Raw genomic sequence first — 27,891 nt, 5'->3', positions numbered from 1 at the left:
TGGAGTTTCCCGATGTCAGTCAACAGCAGCTTTGCCACCACTTCTCCTGATTCTCGACTCCGCTGCTGCTGCACTTGGCGACCATATCGGCCGTCAGGGAAAGAAATGCCAACGGGATGAGGGGATCGTAGGCCATGTAAATACAAAGTATCAAATGTTTACGACTTCATCGACAAACCGATGCGCAGTTTGCTTTTCGATTATCGCAGTTATGCTCCCGGTCGTCTCCCGTCCGTCTGTTTTATCCAGCGCCGCGTCTAGCCTCGGGAAAATGTACCCGACTATTCTTGATAGCATTTTTTTCGCAAACAAAAGAAGACACCTGAAAAAACAATAAAAGAGCACGACAGAAGGATCGGTGAGTTTATCTCTCCGTGTGTTGTGAGTGCGCATCGATTATTTTATGTTATCGCGCATGTTCGATGGCCTTTTAACTCTTTCTTTTTTCCAGTCGGCCCCTTTTCTAAATACCCGAAGCCGGTTGAAAGCAAGTAGAAATGCATAGAGACTCTTTATTTTGTTATTCAGCACAACTGATCCACATGTAGGCCAGTAGTTGTTATATCAAGTAAAGCTTAGAAGGAATCATTAGGGTATCCATAAAAATACAGTTATTTTTCATGCCTGTATTGAGGAGGATTGCACTTAGGCTGTAGCTGCACTGTTATTGCAAAGGCCTACCCTAATTATGACGAAAGTTTCATGCTTTCCATTAAATGCCCTTTTTATAGTTGCTCAAACTTTACAATAAGAGTTCATTTTTATGTATTTACTAACATGCAAGTCTATGACAGGCTGTGAACTGACATATGAGACAATATTAATTCTTGGCTGTGAAGTATATTTTAAATTCAGCTCTTTTGTGTAGGTCATTTTAATCAGTTGTGTGTTCTAAATCATTTAAAAATATACAGATACTTATCCTAGTAAAAAATGAAGTGTCCAATTTTGGTGTCTACATCAAATTATATTTACAAAGGTGATTTATATATAATAACCATTTTGAATGCAAGTGTCTACTTTATTGTTACCAAATTTCTTGCGTAAACGTGTGAAATAATGCTTCATCACCATTAATTGCATTCAATATATCAAGGTAAAAGTGAAACAACACACTTATTCTGACCTCTTACCTATTCAAATATATAAAAGAGTGGACATACAAAAATTATTCTATTTTCAATGAAAAATATAAATAAATATAATATTTTGTAAAAGTGTTTTGTTGACTAATAGGCAAAACCTAGTAGATTAAAAAATGTTAGAAAAATCAAAAGTAAAAAAAATACTTTAATTAGTATTAAATAATAATCAATTAGAGTTAATTAGTATTTTGGGCTGCACTTAGTCTTCCTTTTTACACTTAGACTGTTTTTTTTTTGTTATTCAGCACAACTGATCTACATGTAGGCCGGTAGTTATATCAGGTAAAGCATAGAAAGAATCATTAAGGTATCCATAAAAATACAGTTAATTTTCATGCCTGTATTGAGGAGGATTGCACTTAGCTGCACTGTTATTGCAAAGGCCTACCCTAATTATGACGAAAGTTTCATGCTTTCCACTAAATGCCCTTTTATTATTTGCTCAAACTTTACAATAGGACTTCATTTTTATTACTAACAGGTCTATGACAGGCTGTGAACTGACATGTGAGACAATAGAAATGCTTGCCCGTGAATTATATTTTAAATTCAGCTCTTTTGTTTAGATCATTTTTAATTAGTTGTGCACAACTTTGGATTTTTGTAAAGCATTACTAAATGTTGAACTATGATTAATAAATGTTGTGGAAGTGTTCATTATTAGATCATGCTAGTATACATTAATCAAACATTATTGTAGAGTGTGCACAAATATTTTCACATAAGTTTAAGCTAAGTTTAAGCACATAATCTGTATATCTGACGTCCAGATTTTTTAAGGTGCAAGTCTATGACTGGCTGTGAACTGACATGTGAAACAATAGAAATGCTTGGCTGTGGAGTATATTTTCAATTCAGCTCTTTTGTGTAGATCATTTTAATCAGTTGTGTGTTCAAATGAAGTGACCCATTTTGATGTCCGCATGAGATTAAATTTATAAAGGTGATTTATATACATAATAAGCATTTTGAATGCAAGTGTCTACTTTATTGTTACAAATTACACATGAAATTATATATGGGTGAATTAATGCTTCATCACCATTCACAGCAATCAGTATATATAGGTAAAAGTGAAACAACACACTTACAGTTATTACAAAATACAGTTATTTTACCATGCCTGTATTGAGGAGGATTGCACTTAGGTGCACTGTAGCTGCACTGTTATTGCAAAGGCCTGCCCTAATTATGATGAAAGTTTCATGCTTTCCACTAAATTACCTCCATGCCCTTTTATTATTTGCTCAAACTTTACAATAAGAGTTCATTATTCATGCATTTTCTAACATTTATTACAGTATTTATTCATCCTTGCTAACATTAGGTAATGAAAAAATGTTCTTTTTATTGTTAATGGTTATTCACAGTACAATTTTAACTAATGTTACAAGCCGGTGGCCAAGAGGGTTCAGAATCTGTCCCATACATGAGCTCGTTTGTCCTATTTTAATTGGTTATGCCACCATAAGTTATCAAAATAACCCATCGAAAAAGACTTTTAGACCAAGCGGAATCTGATGCAAGTAAAGTCAACTTTCACTGTATTGTTGTTATAAAGAAAAGATTTTATAAGTAACTTTTATTCTAAATCTTGGACATTATTCTTAAAAGAAAAAAGCTGTGAAGCACCAAAAGCGGCCCATATTAATAATTATTAGGCTATTGTTGTTATCCATGAATTTTCTAATGTACTTTTTCTTTACAAGAAAAGCTAGAGAAATTGTGAAGCTTTACGTTATTATTATCATCATTATTATGTTTATTTATTTTTATTATTCAAATGGCCTGATTCTGAGACTGGGGAAAGTTGAATGTGCTGGCCAGTTTGTTATTTGCCTAGTAAATGACAATAGGCCACACTTTTAAATTGAAAACTTTAATAGACTGCTTTTTTCCTCCCCAGTGATATATCATAATGTAGCCTAAAAACAAGTAGCCTCTTCATATTTCTTTATTCTAAATCTTTAGAAAATGTTTTTGGTTCAACAAAAAGTGTGACCATCCGACAAGCTAATCCAGCATGAAAAGTGCTTAAAATGTCATTAAAATGTAGTATTTAAATCTCATTATTAAATGGAAAATAAGTCTAATAACTGCAAAAAGGTCCTTTTTTTGAGAAAAAAGAACCACCCCTTTCACTAGACTGGCTACTGGCCTGTGTTAACAGGCACAACTTTGGATTTTAATAAAGCGTTACTAAACGTTGAACTTTGATTAATAAATGTTGTGGAAGTGTTGTTCATTATTAGTTCATGCTAGTATACATTAATCAAACATTATTGTAAAGTGTGAGCAAATATTTTCTTTGAGTTAAGTTTAAGTACATAATCTGTGTATCTGGCTTCCTTTTTTTTTTTTTAAAGAGATTTTTTTTTAAAGATTTTTAAGGTGCAAGTCCAGGCTGTGAACTGACATGTGAAACAAAAGAAATGCTTGGCCGTGGAGTATATTTTAAAGTCAGCTCTTTTGTGTAGATGATTTTTAATCAATTATGTGTTGTTGGTCATTTAAAAAATATACATATACGTATTCAAGTCAAAAATGAAGTGACCCATTTTGATTTTTGTATCAAATGAAATTTACAATGGCAATTTATAGACATAATAAGCATTTTGAATGCAAGTGTCTACTTTGTTACAAATGACGTGTGAAAACAAAATGTTAAAATATATGTGTCACCATTCATTGCAATCAATATATATTGGTAAAAGTGAAACAACATTTTTATTCTGACCTTTTACCTAATCAAATATAGAAAACAATAAGTGGGCAAACAAAATTATTATATTTTAAATGAAAAATATTTAAAAAATAATATTTTGTAAAAGTATTTTGTTGGCGAATAGGCTACACCTTTAGTGGTTTAAAAGATGTTGGAAAAATCAGAATTAAAAACATACTTTAATTAGTATTAAACTAATCAATTAGAGTTAATTAGTATTTTGGGCTGCACTTAGTCATTTTGTTGTCATAAAGTGATTCTTGTTATAAACGCATATGATGATCTCTGCCTGTACTGAAGGAAAATGTATGATAGACATTGAAAAAAGCTAAATGCAACCTGACACAATGTAATAGTTATAACAATGGACTATATGCACAGCTAGTGTTTTTCAGCCAATAGTGAACTTGCAGTGAAAGGTTTATGTGACTATTTTCAATTTATTAATAATAATTATTCTTTACATTTGTATAGCGCTTTTCTGGACACTCAAAGCGCTTAATAGGGCACGCATAAGTTTCCTTTTATAGGATTGATGTTGTAATGTAATCAAATATAATCAGTTAAATAGACTTAAGCATCCATTTGGTTGTTAAAGTGTAAAAAGAGACGAAAAACAGTTTAACCGCAGGCGCCATTATTAGCTGTAGGTTAGCGCAGAAATTCCATTGAAAACACTGGGGTAAAATTAATTTCCATGTTTTAGACATGGCGTGGCAAAATATAATTTAATGCAGTGCTTCTTGTTTGGTCTGATACCCACTTTGTATCGTATCTCATCCAGGCAGTGAAAATCAGAGTTGTTTTTTTTTTTTTTTTTTTTTTGAAAGAAATCATCTTAAACTTGGTGATTTTGTATGGTATGACAATTAACCGCTAGCCCTGGATATACCCCGTTTTTGATGCTTGATAAATCCCTTTTTGTCTTTGGCTCACATTTCACTTTTTGGAAATTGTATCAAATGACAATTAATACACCAGAATAGATGAAACTATGAATTTTGAGCTGAGAGCTTGCATTTTCCATTGTATCAAGAAATAACCTTTGTTTAATGGCAGATTTTTTGGCAGATATTTATGGTGCAATTTATTTTCATTTCATTCTTAATTGTCAAATTCTTCAAAAAAAAAAAAAAATCTGTAAATTAAAATTAACTATGGGCATCACGGTGGCACAGTGGGTAGCACAATCGCCTCAGCAAGAAGGTCGCTGGTTTGAGCCCCGGCCGGGTCAGTTGGCATTTCTGCGCGGAGTTTGCATGCTCTCCCAGTGTTTGCGTGGGTTTCCTCCGGGTGCTCCAGTTTCCCCCACAGTCCAAAGACATGTGCTATAGTTGAATTGAATAAGCTAAATTGGCGGTAGTGTTTGTGTGTGAAAGAGTATGTATGGGTGTTTCCCAGTTTTGGGTTGCAGCTGGAAGTAAAACATATGTTGGATAAGTTGGCGGTTCATTCCTCTGTGTCGACCCCTGATTTATAAAGGGACTAAGCCGAAAAGAACTAAAGGCGCTAAAGAATCCCTAAGTTAAAAAAGACAGTGAACACTAAAATATGCCTTTGAGATGAGTGTGACAGTTGCAGGTCACTACGATGCATTTGGAGGAACTATTCCGACTCCATCTATTAATAGAAACTATGAAATGTTATTTTTGTAACCTTTAGTGTTTTCCTGGTTAATATCTGATTCTTATCAGCTTGCAAGAAAAAAGCACTGATCAGAATGTTATCCTATTGCAAGTATTACTTAATACAGATTTAATATGCCTATCTATATGTTGGGCCTTTGTTGCATAAGATATACAGTGGCGTAACCTCGGTAGGAGAATAAAACCTCTGGCTTTATGGAGGTCTGGTTTTTAGAGGTCCGTTTCTCAAATAGATTGTGGGTGCTTGCTAATGTTTTTTTTTTGTTGTTTCTGCAGACCTCCTGCCACACTGTAAAAGATTGCAGGCTTATTCTGAACATAATGAAATATTATCTGCTAGTTTGGGGCATCTCAGAGTCCTTCTCTTGACCCGCAAGACAATTTAGTAAAGTGAGAGAGACTTCGTGAACTCATGCTGACATATTTCCATGAACAGAGGTGAAGGCCTGCCCAGATATTTTAGTTGTCTTGAGTGGGGCTTAGACATTGCAACAGATGCTTCCTAGAAAGCTGCTTCACTGCATTAAGGGCACCAGTGACACAGTAATATTTTTATTTCATTTGTTAACATTTAATTCAGTGGTTAATGTAAAATGATGATATGCAAAATAATTAATATTTGGCACATTGATTTATAATTTATTGCGGTAATGAATTGTTAATGTAAATTGATTAAAATACAGTTTTTAGGATATGGGGGAGGTCAATTCAGACGTTCTCCAATCCATGAGATTCTTTGCTCGTGGGGAAACAAAATGCAGTTTTAAAATGTTTATTTATGTTATTTTATATTCTATTACAATGTCAACAGATGCCACTTTAGATTTGTTGGTAAATGTTGGCAATTAACATGGTGTACAGTGCTCAGCCTAATTGAGTACACCCCATTTTGAAAATGAATATTTTAATCCATTTGTCAGTGAATATATTGAATGCATTTTGGTGCATTTAAACAAAACAGATTTATTAAACACATATATTTATCAAAGTAATAATTTTGTCATCAAACATATTTAGAAATTGAAAGAGAATACAATTAAATTCAAGAAAAATATCGCAAAAACAAAATTACAACCTACAAAATTTCAACAAAAACGTTCACTTTTTTTTACTTCTCTTGATTTTTTTTTCTCTTTTTTTTAAATTTGTATTTAATATTTTTTTTATAACATATAAACTTGTCTTTGGATAGTTATCATAAGTTATTTTGTTAGATAAGCTCCGGATTTGGCTTCAGTACTGACTAATCTAATGTAGATGCACAAATATAATATTGTATAGCTTCCTGTTAAAAATAGGAATTTAAAATATACATTTGTGAGGGGTGTAATTGTATATGCTGAGCACTGTGTGTTGAAATTAACTTGGTGACATGGTGTAGCTAATGAAGGGTAATACTTTGCTTTTTAGTGTCCTTTACAGTGTTACTTGCTAAATAAGCAATGGTAAATGAAGTGTAATTAAACATATAGCAGTAGTTCAAACCTATCCCTAACTCAAACTTTATAGAATGTGCTTATAATTAATATTAATCAGTACTTAAATGCATAATTGTACGCCAACGAGAACACCTTAAACTAATATTAACAAATAAAACCTCATGGGAACATTTACTTTTTATCGCTGATGTTTATTTTTAAATTAATATAAAACACATTTTACATTACTGTACAAAATCCTGGGGTTAATAAAATATATGTAAAAGATATTTTATTCAAATGTACATTACCTTGAATAGTAATATTGTGGGAAATCATTACAACTTACAAAATGTTTAATATACTTCAAGACCAAATGTATTTTGATGGAAAAGCTGAATTTGGTCAGTTTTTTGTGCAGGCCATTTTCAGGATTGTTCATTGAATAGAAAGTTTAAAAGAAGATCATATATATATATATATATATATATATATATATATATATATATATATATATATATATATATATATATATATATATATATATATATATATAATCTCTGGAATGCTTTTACTGTCACTTCTGATTAATTTAGCTTATAATCACTCTATTAGTTAGAGTTAGTTAGTTAAAAAGTAGCTAACTTAGAAAAGGTTTTAACCAGTAGTGTATATTTTCCTTTAGAGTTTGATAATGAAGCATAAATGCATGATTTCCCAATTTGATGGTGGCTATTTTAACCATAGTGATTAAAAAGACTGTTCTGAGACCAAGGAGTCTTATCTATGTGTATGGAAGTACAACCCACCCAGTCTGTCTTCCGTCCAAACTCATGGATGTGGTATCATCAGCTCTCAGTAGGACCCATATTTCACTTCCCATATTATAGATGTTTTTCATGTAACGTTGTTTCTCTCGTTGCCAGAGAATGGCATACTTCACATCTAGTGCTGTCTGCAGTAACTGAAGGAGTATGGTGAAGATAAGGGCTTCTTCTCAATCTCCTGTGGCATTTAGACTTTTATCAAAAGAGCTCAGGCATGTTTACAGTAATAAAGTTTACTGGATATCTTTTTACCATCGGCACGGTAATGCATGCATCCACAATAGTCTCATATTGGGATGTTCAGGCACCACAGTCAGAACACATGAGATTTGGTGAGTGACTGCAAACTTGAACAGTCCCTCCAGGATTGCGCAGGACTTTTTTTCTGATTTTTGCAGCCTAAAACGATTTTGCTGGAACTTTTTTCTTAAAACTTGTGGCATTATTTACGGCATTATTTTGTGTTGATAAGCTGTAAAAAAAAAAAAAAAAAAAAACACACAGACAAAAGTCTTTATTATCTATATTTTTTCTTACTCCTACACCCAGACATTGGGTTCTGTAAGTTATAAAATATCACTTCAGTATTTCATATGTAACCAAATAACAACTAAACACGTTAACATATTAATAATAAACCAAATAAAAAGTAATAAAGTAAATTAAAAGTGCCCACAAGTTTGTTTTAAAATAAAAATTTTTTTTCGTAGCTTGTAGCTATTTGTCAACTGTTTTAGCATTGCCAACAATGCGTTATTTTAACACTGTGTAAACAGTACATCACGAAAAAGTGCAACCACATGTATTAACCATATGCAAGCAATGCTTCTCCACACCATAATAGAGTGAAAGTTTATCAGTTGCATGCGTTTTTAAAGACACCAATCAACGGTCGGCCATTTGCTGTGTTGAGCCGTCGGTAAGCATTTGTAAAGGCTAGTGTGTTTGGTGTGTTCCATACAATGCCTCTTGTCAGGCATATGTCAGAGCGAGTTTCCCAGAATCATGTTGAATCTCCATCAGCCATTGGTTAAATGGAGTGCTCAGATTGGCTGCTCTATCAATCAGAGTTCAAGGAAAAAACAAAACTTTGTAACAAAATTAAGCAAACAACGCAAGTCAAAGACGGAAAATGAAGCTGTCTTTTTTGTTGCATTTCCTAAATATTTGCAAACAATATGCATTATCAGATTATGACCAGATGACTTAATATCTATATTTGGAAAGAATTTTATTTATAATCTTAGATTGATTGGGATGATTCTGCGGTGGGAGTGCATCTGCAGAAACTCTAATAAACAATCTATAAATACAATCAAGAAAAAGATTTAAATGATGTTTCATAGCTTTCTGAGTCTAACAGTATTCAGGTACTGTAATTGAATGATTAAAATAAAAATAACTCAATAAAATGAATCATCATTGTCACAAATGGTACAATTTCTCATACCTGAGTGCTTTTAAAATACTTATACAATGTCAGGCATTAAAAACACATGCAAATGATACATTTATAAAGACTATTTTGAATGACAATCAGATTGCGATATCCATGCTGAAACAATATTTTGTGCAGCCCTTATTATGTATATTCTACTTTAAGGTTTGTATGTGTGCAGCACTAGTTCCAGTTTTCCATTCTGTTATGATAGTTTAGACTGCTGCCACCTGCAGATATGGAAAGATTAATTCGTAGGTTCTCGTTTTAATCAGCTGTCATCTGTTTAATGCACTCTTCTCATATGCAGCTTTTTTAGTCCAAAAGCAGCTGATGCAAGTCCGCAACACAGACACTTTTCATTGCATGGCATATCTTTTGGCAAGTTTTAAGGTGTGTGAGCGAGTTTAAAGCATTTAGGCACAATAAATTATATTTGTAGCTTTAACAAAGATTGAATTTATACTACGAAGAATACTGTAGTGCTTTGATTATTGAATTTCTGTAGCTGAATATACTTCTGGACTCTGCTCTGTTCAAATTATATGCGTGTTATTTGTTTGTTTCACTACCCTACTCTGTACAAAATGCAGGGTTCCACACAATTAATTTGTTTTCACAACACGTATTAAGTTAACATAACAAATTTAAGTTGATAGAACATAAAAACATAAATTAACGTTTTTCTAAAAAATCTCTAGAATTGTGCAGTTTAAGCTCATTTTAAAAAGCAGTTTTCAGCAAAACAAGCAGCATAAATATTGCTTGTGTGTGTATAAAATCAACCCAATTATTATAAAACAGTGATTTCTTTACATTAGGGCTGGGCGATAAAATAGATATCGCTATTTATTGACCAAACACCATTTTCAATATTGACAATAAAAAAAGTTTGGTATGTAGTTTCGGTATGAAGTGCTATAGTTTTATTAAAACATGGCTGCTGAATGCACGCCTTGGAACCAATGGCAATAAGATTAGGGTGTCAGTTTGTCATTTCCAATGGCGCATTTTCCAGTTACACCTAGTTGAAAAAAATCTGAACTTTTCCGAATGCCCCGGCACTAAAACTAACCAATCTGCTTCACACTTTGTATGCAATAATCATATTTCAGTATTAACAGCAGACTAATTACCTCAGACAAACACAAATCACGCTTCTCACTTCAGGTCAAAATAACAACACGCAAGGATGTTGCTAGAGTGGCTTTTTGGTTTCTTTTCTTGTGCATCCCAGCCACTAGCTCCCCATCTGAAAGATTTTTAGCATAGGGGGTAATTTAGTCATTCTACTTTGTAATGTTGCAGCATGTATTTGAATAATGATGGCTGCATGGTTCGTTTAAATGAAAGCTCAGATTTGATTATCATTAGTTTTGTTTACAGAGTTTGAGGTTTATTGTATCATTATTATTGACACCTTACAGATGTTGATCTAACTTTACCATTCCACACACTTTGTAACATTTTATTTATCAAGTTTAAGAGTCTCTTTAACACTTATGTTTATTTTTATTATAAAGAGATCAGAATACTTTGTTTAAATATTTTTGTTTACTAATATGGTAAATTAAAATAAGATGGTTAAATAAAAAATCCTAATATTCCTAAATGTATTGTTAAAAATATTCAATAATTATTGATACCGAATGATATGAAACATGAGATTGTGATATTATTTTTTGCAATATCGCTCAGCCCTACTTTCCATCCAGAGCTATTCAGTACATTTGGTTGAATTGCTTTTATATGGCAATATTATATATTTACAGAAGAACAAAATATAGCAGTGTCAGTTTTGTTTGAGATACAGATCTGTTAGCAGAAAAAAAATGTTGGTGTGGATCTTTGTTTCCAGAGATTGTGTAGATATTTGACTGTCTGTCCCTCTTGAGAACGAGGTGGACGTCTCTGGACTGCTTCCTCTTCTGGCGCTTGGGTGTTAGATACGTCTGGTGTAGAATTTGGCCACGGTATCAGGTGAAGAGAGGGGGTGAGACCTGGGGGAAACAGAGGGGGCTGGGCCCACGTTACCAGGAAGCAGTAGCTCTGGGCAAGGCTTGTTAGCGTTCTTGGTAGCAGAAACCCTAGCCGAGCAGAGAATAGCATAGTATTTAATGGGCTAGTGTTTTGTGATCTGGTGCCAGGATTCATCCGCAGACAGTCCTGCTGTATCTGGTCAGCGGTGGAACATGAGGAACAGAAGAGATCCACTAATCCACTAATACGCTCTAACTGGTTAAGGTTGTGGAGTGTTTTGTAAGCTGCAGAGTAATGAGGGTTAAAACGGATGAGTACAGAGGTACCAAGAATTGCTGTTAATTAATGTATGTGTGTGTATATATGGAGAAGTGTACTTAGTGCTTACAAATGGCTAGATTTCTAAACTGCATCTGTTTTGGAATGATTAATTTCTCTCTGCATTCTGAGTGGTTTTGAAAGCTTTTAAGTTTTTACATTCCATATCGCAAAAATTAAATGCGGATCAAGTTTTTATTATTATTATTATTATTATTATTATTATTAAAACATCTCAAAACTTGAATATGTGAAAAACTCTTAATTTTAGCCATACATTTTAGATAGAACTGCATAATACTAAGAGGATACTTGTAGAATCGAAATGTAAGATTTGAAAGAGTGCTACTTGGTATTTGTGTAGTTGGGTGTACGCGGTTGATCCGTGATTCATACGGATCACGACCCATGGTTCAGAACACACATGACCCGTGGATTAATACATTTTTTTACTGGTAATCCTAAATTTGTAACTATTACAGAGAGATCGCCTCTTGAGTCATTCAAATCACATGTATAAAAGCATTTAGGCTTTACTGTAAATTATAATGATGATACAAGTTGTGGTAGGTTATTCGGGATGTTGTGGGTTTATTAAAGGAGTTTTCTGTCACTACTTGTTTAGCATGCATTAATGCATTCAGTGTAAGCTGCATGTTTAATCATTAAAAGTTCGGGATCTTAACACCCACGCAACATAAATTATGAATGATGGTGATTTGTATATGTTTATTAATCCTTTGAATTGCTGCATTCAAATCTGTGTTTGAAAAAGGCAAAAATCAAGAAAGAGATTCAGTCTTTAGTTTTTTGAGTTAGTTATGAAGTTACACAGTCATATAACACAGAAGTATGGAGCCAGATCAGTCTTAAAAATAATACGTTTACAAAATACAATTCATAGATCCACAACAATTCACATTCACAAAATCTAATTTGTAATTTCAAAACACGATTAAAAAATACCCATCCAATTCGTAAGTTCAAAACACGATTCAAAAAGACAAATCCAATTTGTAAATTCAGAACACACTTTAAAAACACAATCCAATTCCTGAATTCAAAACACGATTCAAAAACACACAAATCCAATTCGTAAATTCAAAACACGATTCAAAAACACACAAATCCAATTCGTAAATTCAAAACACGATACAAAAACGCACAAATCCAATTCGTAAATTCCAAACACGATACAAAAACGCACAAATCCAATTCGTAAATTCCAAACACGATACAAAAACACCAATCCAATTCGTAAATTCCAAACACGATACAAAAACACACAAATCCAATTCGTAAATTCCAAACACGATACAAAAACACACAAATCCAATTCGTAAATTCCAAACACGATACAAAAACACACAAATCCAATTTGTAAATTCCAAACACGATACAAAAACACACAAATCCAATTCGGAAATTCCAAACACGATACAAAAACACACAAATCCAATTCGGAAATTCCAAACACGATACACAAACACACAAATCCAATTCGTAAATTCCAAACACGATACAAAAACACACAAATCCAATTCGTAAATTCCAAACACGATACAAAAACACACAAATCCAATTCGTAAATTCCAAACACGATACAAAAACACACAAATCCAATTCGGAAATTCAAAACACGATTCGTGACATTAAACGATTCAAGACATGAATTGTGTTTGCAAATTTACAAATTAGATTTTTTTGTAAATGTGGAGTGTGCTGCTGTGCATGAATTTACGAATTCCATTTTGTAAATGTATTATTTTTGTGACTGATCTGGCTTCATAAAGAAGTACTAGCATAATAGTTCATTGTTTAGATAAAACCACTGATGTTTATGGTAAAGATTAAAATCTCCGCCATATGCATTTAACGACGCTCAAAAAAGTTGGAGGCAGCATTTACATTATTTAACCAATAGGTGGTGACAACCAGCCATCAAAAATGTACCACAAAATAATGGCGTCAAATTACAGCTTCTAAGTTCTGTTTGTTAAAACCGAAAGTGTCTTGCAGTACTGTTTTTGTAATAAATGAAAAGCAAATTACATTTCTCTCCTCCCCTTTTTGCTGATCTAAACAATGGTCCGATCTGTGACAAAATAACCATTATGTGATCTGAACCATGAGATTTGCGATCATTACTCCACTAATAATAGATAATAGTTAGAAATCATTTTATCTGAATTTTTTCCTTGCACTTACAGAGGTAATGTAAGAATTAAAAAAAAAATAGTTATGAAGAGTTTTTAAAAGAATGAAGAAAATTTTAATTCAGTCAGATAATGCCAAAGACTGACAGTTAATAACATATTTATTTTTTAGGAATTGCACTTAGGACAAATCATACAAAGTACTTGGACATCACCTCAAGGTATTTCTTAGTTTTGAAGGAAAGTCTTTTGTGAATGAGGAATATTTGAACATAAATGTTTATAAATCGCTACTTTCATGACGAGTCAGATTATGGTTAATAATCTGCCATTGTTCTGAAACATACGGATCAAGCGTAATCCCTTGCCCCGCTATAGGGTACTAATCCAATTTACGGTATTGAAAGTGTGAACTCCTTTGTACAGATGGTCATATGTTCTTCCACTGAAGCACATGATACACCCAATCCTTGCTGTGGAAATTGAATTATCATGTTTGATACACTTGTGGAGTTCATGCAGTTCTGCTCTCATTTTCTTATTGTTAGAAATTAATTCGATAACTAATAATATATATAAAATATTAAGTAAACATATCCCATAGAGCCTCTTCTAAACTCTTGCTCCCTGCTGCAGTTGGTTTTTATTTTAAAGTTTTGTGATATTTTATTAATTATTATTATTACATTACATGGTTATTATAATCCTGCAGAACATCAGCATCTTGTTCTGCCTTGAGTTTCAAATTCTTGAGTAAGTTGTAGTGTCTAAAGATCTGAAAGTGCTCAAAGATGAACCCAGCTGTTGTACTGACTTGAGGAAGGGGCGCTGCCTTTACTAGTATGCCATGTCAACCAGTTTTTGTGCCAGATATTTTTTAAAATAGTTGTGTTTGTTTGCTCTTGGGGTGCGGTTCTGTCTCTTAGCCACACAAGGGAGCCCCACAGCCAAACACGAGCTTCCCCTGTCACATGCCGCGTGAAAGAAAACATTATGGATGGAAATACTAAACAAAGCAGCTGGATTCATTACATCACATATAGGTTATAGCAAAGATTACCATTGCATAGCATATATATATATATTCCGCTGTTGTTTTTTTCTGCATTGATACCACTGTGCGCGCAGTTGTTTATCAGTACCGCAGTTCAGGACACATGAGATTTGTGGAGTCACTGCAGAGTTTAACTATAATAGAGTTCAACTTCATTCTCTGCATGTGCTTTTAAGGCCGGTGACTTGGTTGAGGATTTCAAGAGAGTTTATAGCATTCAGGCACAAGAAATTGTATGTTTGTTGTTGTATATTTAATAAAGATTCATTTTAATGAGATATTTATACAATAAAAATGCAGTGTAGTTTGATTATTCAGTTGCTGTATCTGAATATTGTTCGACTCCCTTAAAAACCACAAAGCTCTGTTTATTACGCTTGTATCTTTGCTTCATAGTGTTTATCTTTGCTTGTAATTTATTATAGTTTTTCATGATTCACTTCTAGGACTGCACAATTTCGCGATATTTTATTTTTCTGCAATAGGTATTGCTATATCAATACACTTTCACAAAATGGTTTGTATAGCTCTTTTTGAAAGTTTTCTGTGCAATCTAACAGTATTCAGGTACAGAAATGGAAAAACCACAACACAAAGAAATGTTTTTTTTTCTTTGTCTTGTTTCTAGTCAAAATATCTCAAGTTATTGTTAGTAAAATTGTTTTATTTTCACCTGAAGAAAAAATAATTAGGAGTTTTTCCTTAAGACAAGCTAAATTATCTGCAAATGTATATAAAAATATATGCCAAAACCATCTAAATTTGAATTGTGTTGTTAACAATTATAATTAAATAATACTGAATATTATATATCTTTTAAAATTGTTTTGAATTTGATTTTCTTTTTTTTTTTTTTTCTTAACTTGAATATTGAACATCTGAAATTTAAGGCAACTGAATTTTTAGTCAGATTTTTTTAGTCGCATTTCCAAACTTCAGATTTTTTTTGAATGAGGTATATACAAACAGACTTTTAATTTCAGTCAGCCATCCCCAGGGCTTCCGGTTAATTGTCATCTCATACAATATTGACACATTTAAGATCTGCTTTCTTGAAAAAACAGCGATCTTCACTGCCTGGCTGAGATACGATATAAAGTGGGTATCAGACCAAACAAGAAGCACAGCATAAAATTCCATTATTCCACGCCATGTCTAAAATATCGAAATTAATTTTACCCCAGTATTTTCAATGGAGTTTCTGCGCTAGCCTATTGCTAATGACGGCGCCTACGTTTAAATTGTTTTTCGTCTGTTTCTATGCTTAAACCACCAAATGGATGCTTAAGTCTATTTAGCTGATTATATTTGATATACATTACAACATCAATGCTGTAAAAGGAACATTATGAGTTTTATGAGAAATTTAGATTGTGAAATTTCGATTTAATGCAGAAAGTAAGTCAGAAATGCTTAGTCACAAGACTTTCTATCTATAAACGTTCTATCTATTATGGTTCAATTTAGCAGTGACTTTACAAATCACAAGTTCTGTAGCTCCTGGTCAACTAATTTAGACACAACATTGCAATTCTTGCGATGTGACTATTGTAGATGCGCACATTGCGATATCGATGCTGCAACGATATATATTGTGCAATCCTATTCTCTACTAGGCATGGGCCGGTATAAGATTCTGATGGAAAATCACGGTTTAACGGTATTGCGATTACTGCTCTTAAATAAGTTCTTTTTAAATGTGTGGGTAAAAAACAACAACTTTTTTCCCCTCTGAACACAGTATATTTTATTTTGAGAAACATTTAAAATATTTTGGAGCAGTAAATGATTCAAATAAATTATTGATTTCTGCTGTCTTCGTGTATCTAAAACACAGATTTTTTTTACAATTTAAAACAGTAATTAATAATAAATTTAGTAAATAAAAAAATCTTACTTATACTATAGGAATGGAATAGCAAAAAATTGTGGCGGTTTTAAAACCTCGACTTTTCCAAACCACGATATACCATGAAAAAGGCTATCATCGTATGTTTATTCTCATCTAAATTAATAAATGCTTTCCAAATAGAGCTATTTAAATCATTTGCTGAAATTGTATTCATATCACAGTGTATATTGCAGAAAAACTAAATATTGCAATGTCAGGTTTTTTTTATTACCATACAACTTTACATTTGAATAATTTCTTAAACATTGGGAAAAAGTCATTCGCTAATCGCTAACATGCTTATTTAATGGTTTAAAATGTTCTTCTGGAACCTGTCCTATTGCTTATTGAATTTTAATACACAATATATTGAAGACCTCCACAGTCAGTTTGCTTGGATGTGACTTTTTTTGGAACGTGTGCACTGTGAATTGAATAGATTTAATTCACTCCGTTGTGCCTCCCTGCCTGGTTTGCCAAAGCAAGGTTATGTAATATCAATTTACAGTTCCAGTCATTTAAATAGTGCAAATGTTGCTCATGCAACACTTTTTATGCAATAGTCTTATTTCACGATGAGAGTCGAGGCATAAAAAATGACCCTTGACTTCATATTTAGCTTACAGTTTCACAGAATACATCCTAATGAATTCTATGACCCTTTTCATGAACTCTTCTGACCGCCTCGCGCCACAATTTTACAAATGTTATGTAGTGCAAGTTCAGTCTAGAAGTGGAGCAGGGTTCCTGAGTTTGGGGGAAAGGTCAGGCTTGTTGGCCCCTATGCACATTGTCGCCATAGCTGCCACTGCAAGATCTGAACTTTGATTTATGATCATTCTTTATACTCACAGACTGGCTTTGAATGGGAAAAACAAAGGGGAACATGCTAACGCTTTTGGTGCCAATCATACCCATTTTTCAGCACTGACATAATCAAGCAGGTTTGACATAAGCAAGATGCTGTTTGAGCCAAAATGTCACTGTGTGCAATATTTGGAAACATGAATGAGGGTATATAAGTGCCCGACTAAGGCATCATCACTTTCAATTCAATTCAATAATTGCTTTATTGCCATGACAAATGTTACAAAAGTATTGCCAAAGCATTTCTAAAGTTTACATTAAAAAGTGTATGTGTGTATGTATATATATATATATATATATATATATATATATATATATATATATATATATATATATATATATATATATATAACATAGTAAACACAGCAAATAGTAGTATAGTATTATAATACATAGAATAATAATAGTAATCATCATCATAATTAAAAATACAAATTAATTAACATAATAAATATTATTTATTAATATCAATAAATAATTTTCTATAATATTAACATAATAATCATGAGTTTCTTCCTCTTTTAAATATAAATTGTATTCTTATCCAGTCGTAAGAAACCACTAAAACTAAGTATTATTTGGCATAAAATTAAAGCAAAAGGGCTACAATAATATTTAGTAATATTGATATTACGAAATGAAGATTCACCAAACTGTAGTGTTCAATAGTCATTGTAGTTTAAACCAACCATAATGGTTTGCCCCTAACCTCTCCCCAAAATGTAACGTCACCAGGGTGTGAGCAGATTACACAAAATGTATGAATAGGCTTATAAATTGGCCACTAATTCACAAAACAATGTAAAATATTTATTAATTGCCATGAGATAAAGGAGCAGTTGATCTTGGTATGGACTCAAAAGAGCTTGTCTTGTCTGTTGAATTAGAGAACATGTAGTCTTAGAATTGAATAGTTTTAATGCCAACAAGCCGATTTCAACTGAAATGTTACACACTTTGCCCTTCGATTCAATATTTTTCTGAATTTCATGCATATGCCACAGCCATATCAACATGCAGCCCAAGACCAGTTAAGCAGGCCTGAGCCTGGTCAGTACCTGGATTGGAGAACACATGGGAAAACTAGTTTGCTGTTGAAAGTGTTGACAGTGAGGCCAGCAAGGGGCGCTCAACCTGTAGTCTGTGTGAATCCTAATGCCCCAGTATAGTGAAGGGGCCACTATACTGTCAGTAAGCGCCAGTCCTGACTCTCTGTGGTCATTAAAAATCCCATGGCACTTTTTGTAAAAAAAAAAAAAAAGGCAGGGATGTAACCGTGTCCTGGCCAAATTCCCTCCATCGGCCCTTACCCATCATGGCCTCCCAATCAATCCCATCCACCAAATTGGCTCTATGACTGTCTATCCACTCCACTAATAGCTAATGTGTGTTGAGCACATTGGAGCCGTTCTCCTGTGGCTGCCGTCGCATCATCCAAGTGGATGCTGCACACTGGTGGTGGTGTGAAGAGACCCCCTAATAATTGTGAAGTTCTGTGGGTGTATGGCCATACACGATAAATGCACCATTTAAATACACATTACTTACTATTTGCTTTCATTTGCTACCTCAATTAAAAAGTAGTTAAAATTATAATCCTTATTGTTTCAAACCCTGTTTTAACCCAAATATAGCAATATTTCATACTTGAAAATTTAGACACTTCACAAGTTGGTTAGCACTGGTTCGTTTTTTTTTCTTCTCAGGATTAGGCATGGGCAGGATTATAAGATTATGACGATATAAAAATCTTGGATAAAAAATTTCACGGTTTCATAGTATTGTGGTTACTGCTTTAAAATATATTCTTTTTAAATGTCTGGGTAAAAAACAAACTTTTTTCCTCATTGAAAACAATATATTTTATCTTTTGAAAGACATAATATTTTGGAACAGTAAACATGTGAGGCTAAATAATTCAAATAAATCATTGACTTCTGCTGTCTTCATTAGTTTCAAAAACACAGATTTCTTTACCATTTAAATTGGTAAATTTAGATTTTTTTTTCTTCTGGAGATACTGTTGTCCTAAAAACAAACAAAAAGTAAATAGAAAGTCTTACACATATAGGAACGGTATTACAGAGAATGTTGACGGTTTTAAAACCTTGACTTTTCCAAACCGCGGTATACCCTGAAAACATCCCATGCCTACTCGGTATTATGAAACCCTCATTCAAGACGGGGTCAAGACAGGGTTCTTTTAGGTGTTAGGAGGGTTAGGACTATGCATAATGACAGCCAAGAACTTGCCTCATATTCACAGGCTTTGGTGCAACAGTGCATTTTTTTCATAAACAGTCGTTTGAGGTGAAAATATTAAATGCCTTGTTTCCTCTGAGAATAATGTGGTGTGGTATGATTTGCTATTGTGGCCATTTTGACAGTGGAAATTGACATAAGTGTGTACCGTACTGTACAAACTGTACCACTCAGTGAAATGGGCCAAAATCATGTAAATTGGAAGACTATATTTAATATTGTCCGTCTGTTTCAAAACAAACAGGTTGCATTCATCCAGTCAGTGACACTGCAATATACAAATTAGGACATTAACCCAGGGTTTAGCATTCACAGTGTTGAAACATCAGCGTTGAATACTTGTGATTCATTGTTATGTTAAGCACAGTGTGAAATCTGAATCAAGATAACCCAGGATTCATTTATGCAGGGTTAAAATGACCCATGATTACATAAACATATCTTCCTACCCCTGATCCTTAAACAGAATTCTTTATAGCTGAAAATCAGCAAATGGTGTCAGCCTCACAAGTTTGTCCATCTCAAATGTTTATTACATTTACACATGACACCAAGCAACCTTGATGAAAAAAAAAAACTTGACACTCTTCCTCTAACATCTGAGAGAAGGTGAATAATGCTCTGCTCTTTCTCCCACATGACCTACATTCTGTTGTTCCCTTTTTATCAGGAGACTTGATGAACTAGCATTAATTATGTATGGCCGTTTTCGCTCTCATTCAGGCTTGCATTGTGACATATTTCACATTAAATAATTTAAAGTCTTGTTTTCTGTGCAAACTGATGCGATGACCTGCTTTAATGGTAATATTTGGGCACCTTATGTATTATGCTAAACATTTTTGGTGTTGAAATCACTGTTGGATTTGGTTATCTGTAGAAGGATCTGTTCTTGGGATTTAAAGCTTGATTTGTTTTCATTGACAGCAAGTTTGTCTTTTGAGAAGACGATTTAGCCAGAGTACATGTGCTCAATAAAGAAGCTAGTTTTTCTGAGCACAAGCAGTCCTTGAGCTCGCGCTTCACCTGGAGGCCATCACTACTACTCACTACTTTACTGACTCACATTTAGCCTGTTCTGACATTTAGTCTTCTCTAATATGGTGTTGCTTTTACAATTAAATGTGAATAACATCTAGTGGGTAAACAGTTAATGAATAAGGCCAAGCCAATTCACTTTTATATTTAATATTTTTTAATATTTTATTTTATTATTTAAGCTAAGTTCAAAGTTTTTTGGTGGTTACACAATGATTACAGCAGATAGGATTTACAGAGCTCATGCAAAATCTCTCAGTTCATTAGCTGTAATGCACTCTACTGTGGCAGGTCAGAAAAAGACAGGCCTAGACCGGCATTGTAACTCAGCCCACGGCAGCATGTTGACTGGGAGCAGATCCATGGGTTCATTTTTAGCACTGGCCTTGAGTCTCAGTGAGTCTGCCTGGCAACTCTTTAATCACTTAGGCCTTGTTTACACCTGGTATTAACATCCATCTTGAGCTATCTGATCCCAAGTGGTCAGCCAAGAAAGATTGGAGTATACACCTGGAATTAACATGAGTCTCCTGGGATACCTGACGTTATATCTCTTATTAAAATCTGTCACTTTTATAATATAAACATTGCAATCCTAAGGCTTTTATTTGAGTTTTATTAGTGTTGAGGATATTATTATTTTAGTATAACATATATATTTTAAAGCAATATTAAATTATGCATGTTTCACATGTTGTCTGAATGCCTACTTTTGCCATTTTTTTAATGCAAATGTTCTTTTTCAGATTTTTTAAAAATGTATTTAGAAACTAAACTATGACAGTTAAGCTATTTTTTTTTTGCTATACTGCTCAATAAATCCCTTTTATTTGGTCTGTTTAGCATAAATTGTGAAAATAAATGTGTAAAATGGATGTAAAATGTATAAACCATTGATTAATATTAAGGAAACCTTGATTAAATTAGGGGGAAAATAACAGTCCCCTAATAACAAAAACTTGTGGTGGAGTGCAATGGTTAATTAAAACATTATCGTTCATATTATATCTATAAAGAAAAGCAAAGTTGATACTTTCGTTTTAGACCTTGTTTCAAACGTCAATCTATTTTGAAAATGAACACATTTGGCTGTTATAAACTTGTGCAATGATTTCCCAAGATGTATGCGTAAATGGGGCCTTAGTCACTTTGCTCTCCCACAGTTCCTGACATACATGCACACTCTTGTGTCTGAGCCTTATTTGTGCTTGCTTATAACTAGATAATTAGTTTTTTGTCATGAGGTACTAACTAAATTCTTTCTTTTTTCTAGTTCCAGGTGCCCCCACCTCATGGAGAAGGTTGGCAAGGTGTGGAGCAACCTGAAGAGAGGGTGTCAGTCTCTGCTTCACACAGATGGGGGTTCTCGTGTTGAAACATCGCCACAGCTTCAACCGCAAACAGATACAGTGTGCCATAGTGTGGACAGAGCCCAGGGAGATATCACCCTAGAGGCCAACAGTCCCTCTAGCAGTGTAGCAGCACTTCCTCTAGTGGCATGGAGGACCAGTGGGAGTGTGACACGACGGGGCCATAACTGTGTAGCAGATGTACCCCAGATACTGGAGATCACTGTCGAGCAGGATGCTGATGATGCTCGTGCTCCACTGGGAGCCCGCAGAGACTCCTATTCACGTCATGCACCTTGGAGCGGAAAAAAGAGACACTCTTGTTCTACTAAGGCTCAGAGTTCTCTAGAAACCACAGACCGGCAATCAGGCCGGTCTCGGCGCAGACATGGGACTGGTAACAGCCCAGAGGAGTTGGAGTCAGGGACAACACGTTCAATTCGCCAGCAAATCCATGATACTGTGGGCCTATGCCTCCCACTACGCTCATCTTCTCGAAATACTCACCTTCCACCACCCAAACGCAAAATACAAATTACGGAGCTGATGCTGGAGACATGCCCATTTGCACCAGGATCAGACCTTGCCAGAAAGTGGCACCTTATTAAACAACACACTGCACCCATCAACATGATTCCATTGGATTCATCTTCTGATGCATGTGGTGCTACCTGTGCATCCCCGGAAGATGAAGAGGAGCGTTTGCGAGAAAGAAGGCGACTTAGCATTGAGGAGGGTGTGGACCCACCTCCAGATGCTCAGATCCACACAGTGGAGGCCATCACAGCCCCCTTAGCTTCTCTTTATAAGCTAGGACCGAAGCTTGCTCCAGGAATGGGTGAGGCCGTAGGCGATAGTCGAGGTGCAGCAGCAGCAGCTAACTGTGACTCTGAGGACGATGAAACCACCACACTTTGCTTGCAAGCTCGCAAACCCAAGCAGTGGCATGCTTCAGGAGAGGGCCATCTGAGCAGCAAGCAACCGGGTCCTTGGAAAGTGCACACCCAGATTGACTATATTCACTGCTTGGTTCCAGATCTGCTGCAGATCACAGCCCTTCCCTGTTACTGGGGTGTGATGGACCGTTACGAGGCTGAAGCATTGCTAGATGGTCGACCAGAGGGAACTTTTTTGCTGCGTGACTCTGCTCAGGAAGACTACCTATTTTCTGTTAGCTTCCGCAGATATGGTCGTTCGCTACACGCACGCATTGAGCAATGGAATCACAACTTCAGCTTTGATGCACACGACCCCTGCGTGTTCCATGCAGCCACTGTCACCGCACTCTTGGAGCACTACAAGGACCCTAGCGCTTGCATGTTTTTTGAGCCATTGCTCACTGTGCCTCTGCACCGGACCTTCCCATTTGGCCTGCAAAGCCTGGCTCGAGCTGCAATTTGCCATGGGATCACCTACGATGGCATCGGGGCACTACCACTGCCCCCTGCTCTGCAGGACTACCTCAGGGAGTATCACTATAAACAGAGGGTGCGTGTACGCTGGCTTGAGCGAGAGCCGGTCAAGGCCAAGTGAGGCAGGCTAGATACTGTACTTCTCATCTCTCCATCGAGTAATTCATTCATCACTTTGCAGAGGTGGAAGAATTACACACTTTTTGGGAAGGGGTCTGATGTTTGGGGTTGGAAGTAAGGAGGGACCTGAAACTGAACACTATAAGTTTCTATCATTTTTTTTTTGTTATCACTCTAACAAACAAAGTTACATATACAGGCTCTCCAGAGTGCACATTTCACTACAGCTTCTGGACTAGAATGAAGCAGCAGAGGTCTTAGTCTCATTTTCTTTCTTCCTTAGTTCCCATGGCTGTGTTCTAAGGGGGATCTGCAGATTCAGCTATTTTCATGCCTCTCCACCCTTTAACAGCTTGACTGGTTTATAGCCATTGGTTTATAGCCATTTCACTTTTTTCTTTCTGTTGTACCATTCACCTCCTTGCCTCCCCATAATTCCCTTGTATTGAAATTGCATCACAAGTGTTTATTTAAAGTAACATTGTGGACAAATTCTGAGGGGAGAGGAGAAGTTCGGTGATGTCCATTTATTGCTTTTTCCAGCTTCTTTCATCATCATTAGATTTCATGGTGCTCTGTCAGTGATTCTCATGGTAACGTTCTGTGCTCATTCCGCAGTTTAGAGGAGGAGGCATTCAGGAGCAGGAAAAACTCTAGAAAGACTTTCCCCCTGCTAAAAGAAAGGCAGAAGAGATCCATGAAAGATAGTTTAAACTATGTGTCCAGATAGCTTTTTGGAATGCATTGCAGTGGAGAGAAGGGCTCTGTGACGTTTTGCTTCCTTGCGCTTCTGGGAAGCTGTAAGGACAATGGTGCACAATGTGACGTGGTGTGATGTGAGAGCGCTTGGTTTTCAAAAAACATAGTTACTCACACTCTGCGTTCTGTTGCTGTATGTATGTTTTGTAATCATTAATTCCTACCACTAATTGCACAGGGGGTGACTAATTCTGTATCGTCTTTTTTGTATTGTTGTGAATGGTCTATTGGTGTCCTGGAAGTTGGGCGCTGATTGAGAGCACTTTAACTTAACTGTGCTTATGTTAGTGGGTGCAGCAGAGGCAATACATAAACCTGCTACACTGGGACCATTGTTGTCAGGCGTAAACATCCTCCTATATAGGAATAAACACTATAATCTCACTTTGTCTAAACCACATTGCTCTAGAGAGGACAGACTAAGATTTGAGGTTTCCCATCAGTGCCAATGGCTTTGGGTCAAGCTGGCTTGTTTTGTGAGCCTGTTTAATATGATTTTAATTAAGGGATGTTTTTTAATACTTACCGAGTTGTACATTTAAGTGTTTCAGATTGTTTCTGAAAGCGTCCAGGGGGAAGTTCAGAGTTCAAATTGAGTACGTTCACATTGATTCCCCTGGCCAAGACCAGCGCCTTGATCACATCGCTAGTTTCTTTGACAAAAGTGAGTCATTTCAAACTCCATATCTTGTTTGAATGGCAGAGAAACGAATATTTGCCCATTCTCTTAGTCTCAAAAAAAGATAGATCACTTAAGCAGTGTGCCTTCATACATCTAAAATTTGTGAGTAACAAACAGTGGTCCAATTGGAAGAGAATTTTTCCAATGACTGTTTCTGCACTGAATGTCATGAAATGGCTCCATGAAACATCATCTTCATGGACCTGGTGCTGATGTATGATGTGTTTTTGAGTAGAGCTAGGGATATGACTATTGACTCCCTCAACTTTCATATTTTATTTCAGTTGACGAGATCAGGTACAACTCCCAAATGCAAAGCTCAGGCTCGAAACAGCAGTGTGACTATAACCAGCAACCAGCTTTGTGTATGTGTGTATGTTGCACTGCCCCTGACCTTCTTGTCAAGACTTCAGCTGGCATGAAACGTTTTGTGTTATCTGCTCCTCCCGAGAAACACTAATCACAGCCTATCCTGATGCATTTAAAGTCTTCCTGCACATTATCCCGTTGAGTCATTTTTTTCTTGCACAAGAAAAAGGTGCCATGGTCATACTAGGAATAAATACAAAGACAAAAGGAAGGATCTTTGGGGCAACTCTCAGTGGTATGAATTGATCTCCCTCACCCCATTTGGAAGGTGTGGGTGAACGTAGTGCAATTTAGACAGAGCTTTAGCTTGGATTATAGTGGTGAAGCAGGTTTCAGGTTGACATGGCATCTGAAGGGGCCAGCTGTCCTGCTCATCTGTAAAAGTGTAATGCTTGGCTTTGCTCCAGACACTCCTTACTGCACTAACTTATGAAACTTGACTAGTACCTACCTATACCTGTACCAATTTTCATCAGGGCTGGAATATATGCTCAGTCAGATGGGGGTAGAGAAGCGGATTATGCTGCCTCTTCTCTCCACCTTAGTTTCCCTAGTTTTACTTAAGACATATTGGATTAAAATAGATATCTATCTATATATATATATATATTGATACAGATTTTAAAATGAAATATTTTTAATAGTAGTAACTGTAAAAAAAATGCAATAATGTTCTTGGGCTTAGCTATAATGGTGACCCATATGAAAACCAATGTGAATTGTTTGAGAAGTTGGTTTCCTTTGAAATCACCTTTAGGTTAAAGTCATCCTGTTCACATCATGACAGCAATGGATCTAGTGCAATGCCATTGAAAGGTGTGTGAGAGAAGCTATAGATTAATGTGACCAAAGGTTTAAGTTTGGTGAATAATTGTCAGAGTGATCAGAAACCATCCTAACAAAGTAATTGCAAAATTGACTCGAATCACAGGTGCTAATTGGCTCATTGTGTGAATTTGCTTCACTTACTTTCAGAAGTGCCTTTTCTTAAATTTTACACCCTTTTCTGAAGTAACCCAACTCAAGTAGCCCCCAGTTTAGTTCAATTTCATCTTGCGGCAAATGAAAGCATAATTCCTTATTGTAGAAAACGCGACTAAAAATATAAGCGTTAATTTAGAGTTTTTATAGAAGTGTGTAGTGTTCTGCGACGAATTTGAAATTATCACAAAGAAATGGTGTACACAAAGCTTTCAGTCCCCCATATTTTAGTAACAATGTTATTATTAAGGTATGTTCTTGATCTTTGTTAACCAGATCAATATAGTTAAATGTAATTTATGAAATATTTCTAGACCACCAGGTCTATTCAGATTGACTTAAGTCAGGGATGTCCAAACTCAGTCCTGGAGGGCCGGTGTCCTGCTGAGTTTAGCTCCAACTTGCACATCTGCCAGGAAGTTTCTAGTATATCTAGTAAGGCCCTAGCTGGTTCAGGTGTGTCTGGTTAGGGTTGAAGCTAAACTCTCCAGGACACCGGCCCTCCAGGACCGAGTTCGGACATCCCTGACTTAAGTGATCGGACAGCACATGAATAATGTGTATGGATGGAGACTATCACAGATCTCAAAACCGAATGAAAGGTCATGATTTTCAGACGATACGCTAAGGTTTGGATTGGCAGTGTGTTGATGTCAGTAGCCTAACTTGGGAAGCTGAGATTTCTTAGAAAATAACAAGACTGTGTTAAAATGTTAGAGAGAATGTTGCAAGCCATTTTGTGTGCAGAGCCTTGCACAGTATACCAACAGGAAACGTTTTCTGTTCAGTGTTCTTCAACCCATTTCTGTACACAAACTAGAGGGAGGTTCAGCAATCTTTGGACAGGAATAAAGACTGACTTGTTCAATTCTGGTTGGATCTTTTTCAGATCCAATACATCATAAGCATCACCCATTTAAAATGGTGTATGCACATTTGTTTTCGAGGAAGGGACTGATGGTGGAACCGAGTGTCATTGTTACAGCAATTGACAACGATCATTCGTGAGATGACTCTTGAGCCATCCATGACCTTCCTCTTTATTTCTTATTTGACCCTTGGGAGTAAACCCTCAATACACTTCCTGAAATAGGGACTGTGGGTTCTGTGGAGTGACGTGGATATCACTGTCTCTCACCTTCTTATACGTTAATTATTATTATTTTTTATACACTGCCCGAGGTTCGTACTGTACATTGTAATTACTCGCACTCGGCGTCCTCTCTCTATGTCATCGTTCCTTCTTTCTCTCTTATGTACAGTTATTGGTCCCTACTCCCAGGCTGTTACTAAGTTGCTCTGTTGTAATCTTTTGTTTGACTTTGGGTTACAGTTTGCTGTTCTTGTGGGGGAGCAGAAGCATGCCCCCCTTTCACCAGTAGCTGTCACTCTTGGTGCTCTTGGCTTATGCTTCATTGTCTTAAAATTCAAAAATAAAAGTGTTGTATGTGTAA

At 35.4% G+C, this 27,891-nt stretch overlaps 1 protein-coding gene across 2 annotated transcripts; it reads left to right on the top strand.

Moving 5' to 3' along the window:
* On the top strand, nt 1-27,891 carry socs5a (suppressor of cytokine signaling 5a). 2 transcript variants are annotated; one of them, XM_056469127.1, is made up of 2 exons: nt 1-136; nt 22,039-27,891. In XM_056469127.1, the coding sequence occupies exon 2, from the start codon at nt 22,058-22,060 to the stop codon at nt 23,645-23,647; it is 1,590 nt and encodes a 529-aa protein (XP_056325102.1). In that variant the 5' UTR covers nt 1-136; nt 22,039-22,057; the 3' UTR covers nt 23,648-27,891. The 2 variants fall into 2 exon arrangements, with proteins under 2 accessions (XP_056325102.1, XP_056325101.1); XM_056469126.1 differs by having other exon boundaries at nt 1-358.

Source organism: Danio aesculapii, chromosome 12 (assembly GCF_903798145.1).
Source record: "Danio aesculapii chromosome 12, fDanAes4.1, whole genome shotgun sequence".
Taxonomy (NCBI): Eukaryota; Metazoa; Chordata; class Actinopteri; order Cypriniformes; family Danionidae; genus Danio; species Danio aesculapii.
Note: the sequence above shows the minus strand (reverse complement) of the source record. Positions and strands in the feature narration are given on the sequence as shown.

Excerpts from the sequence above, each read along its gene's own strand:
- socs5a (XM_056469127.1), top strand. The coding sequence starts at position 22,058 with ATGGAGAAGGTTGGCAAGGTGTGGAGCAACCTGAAGAGAGGGTGTCAG.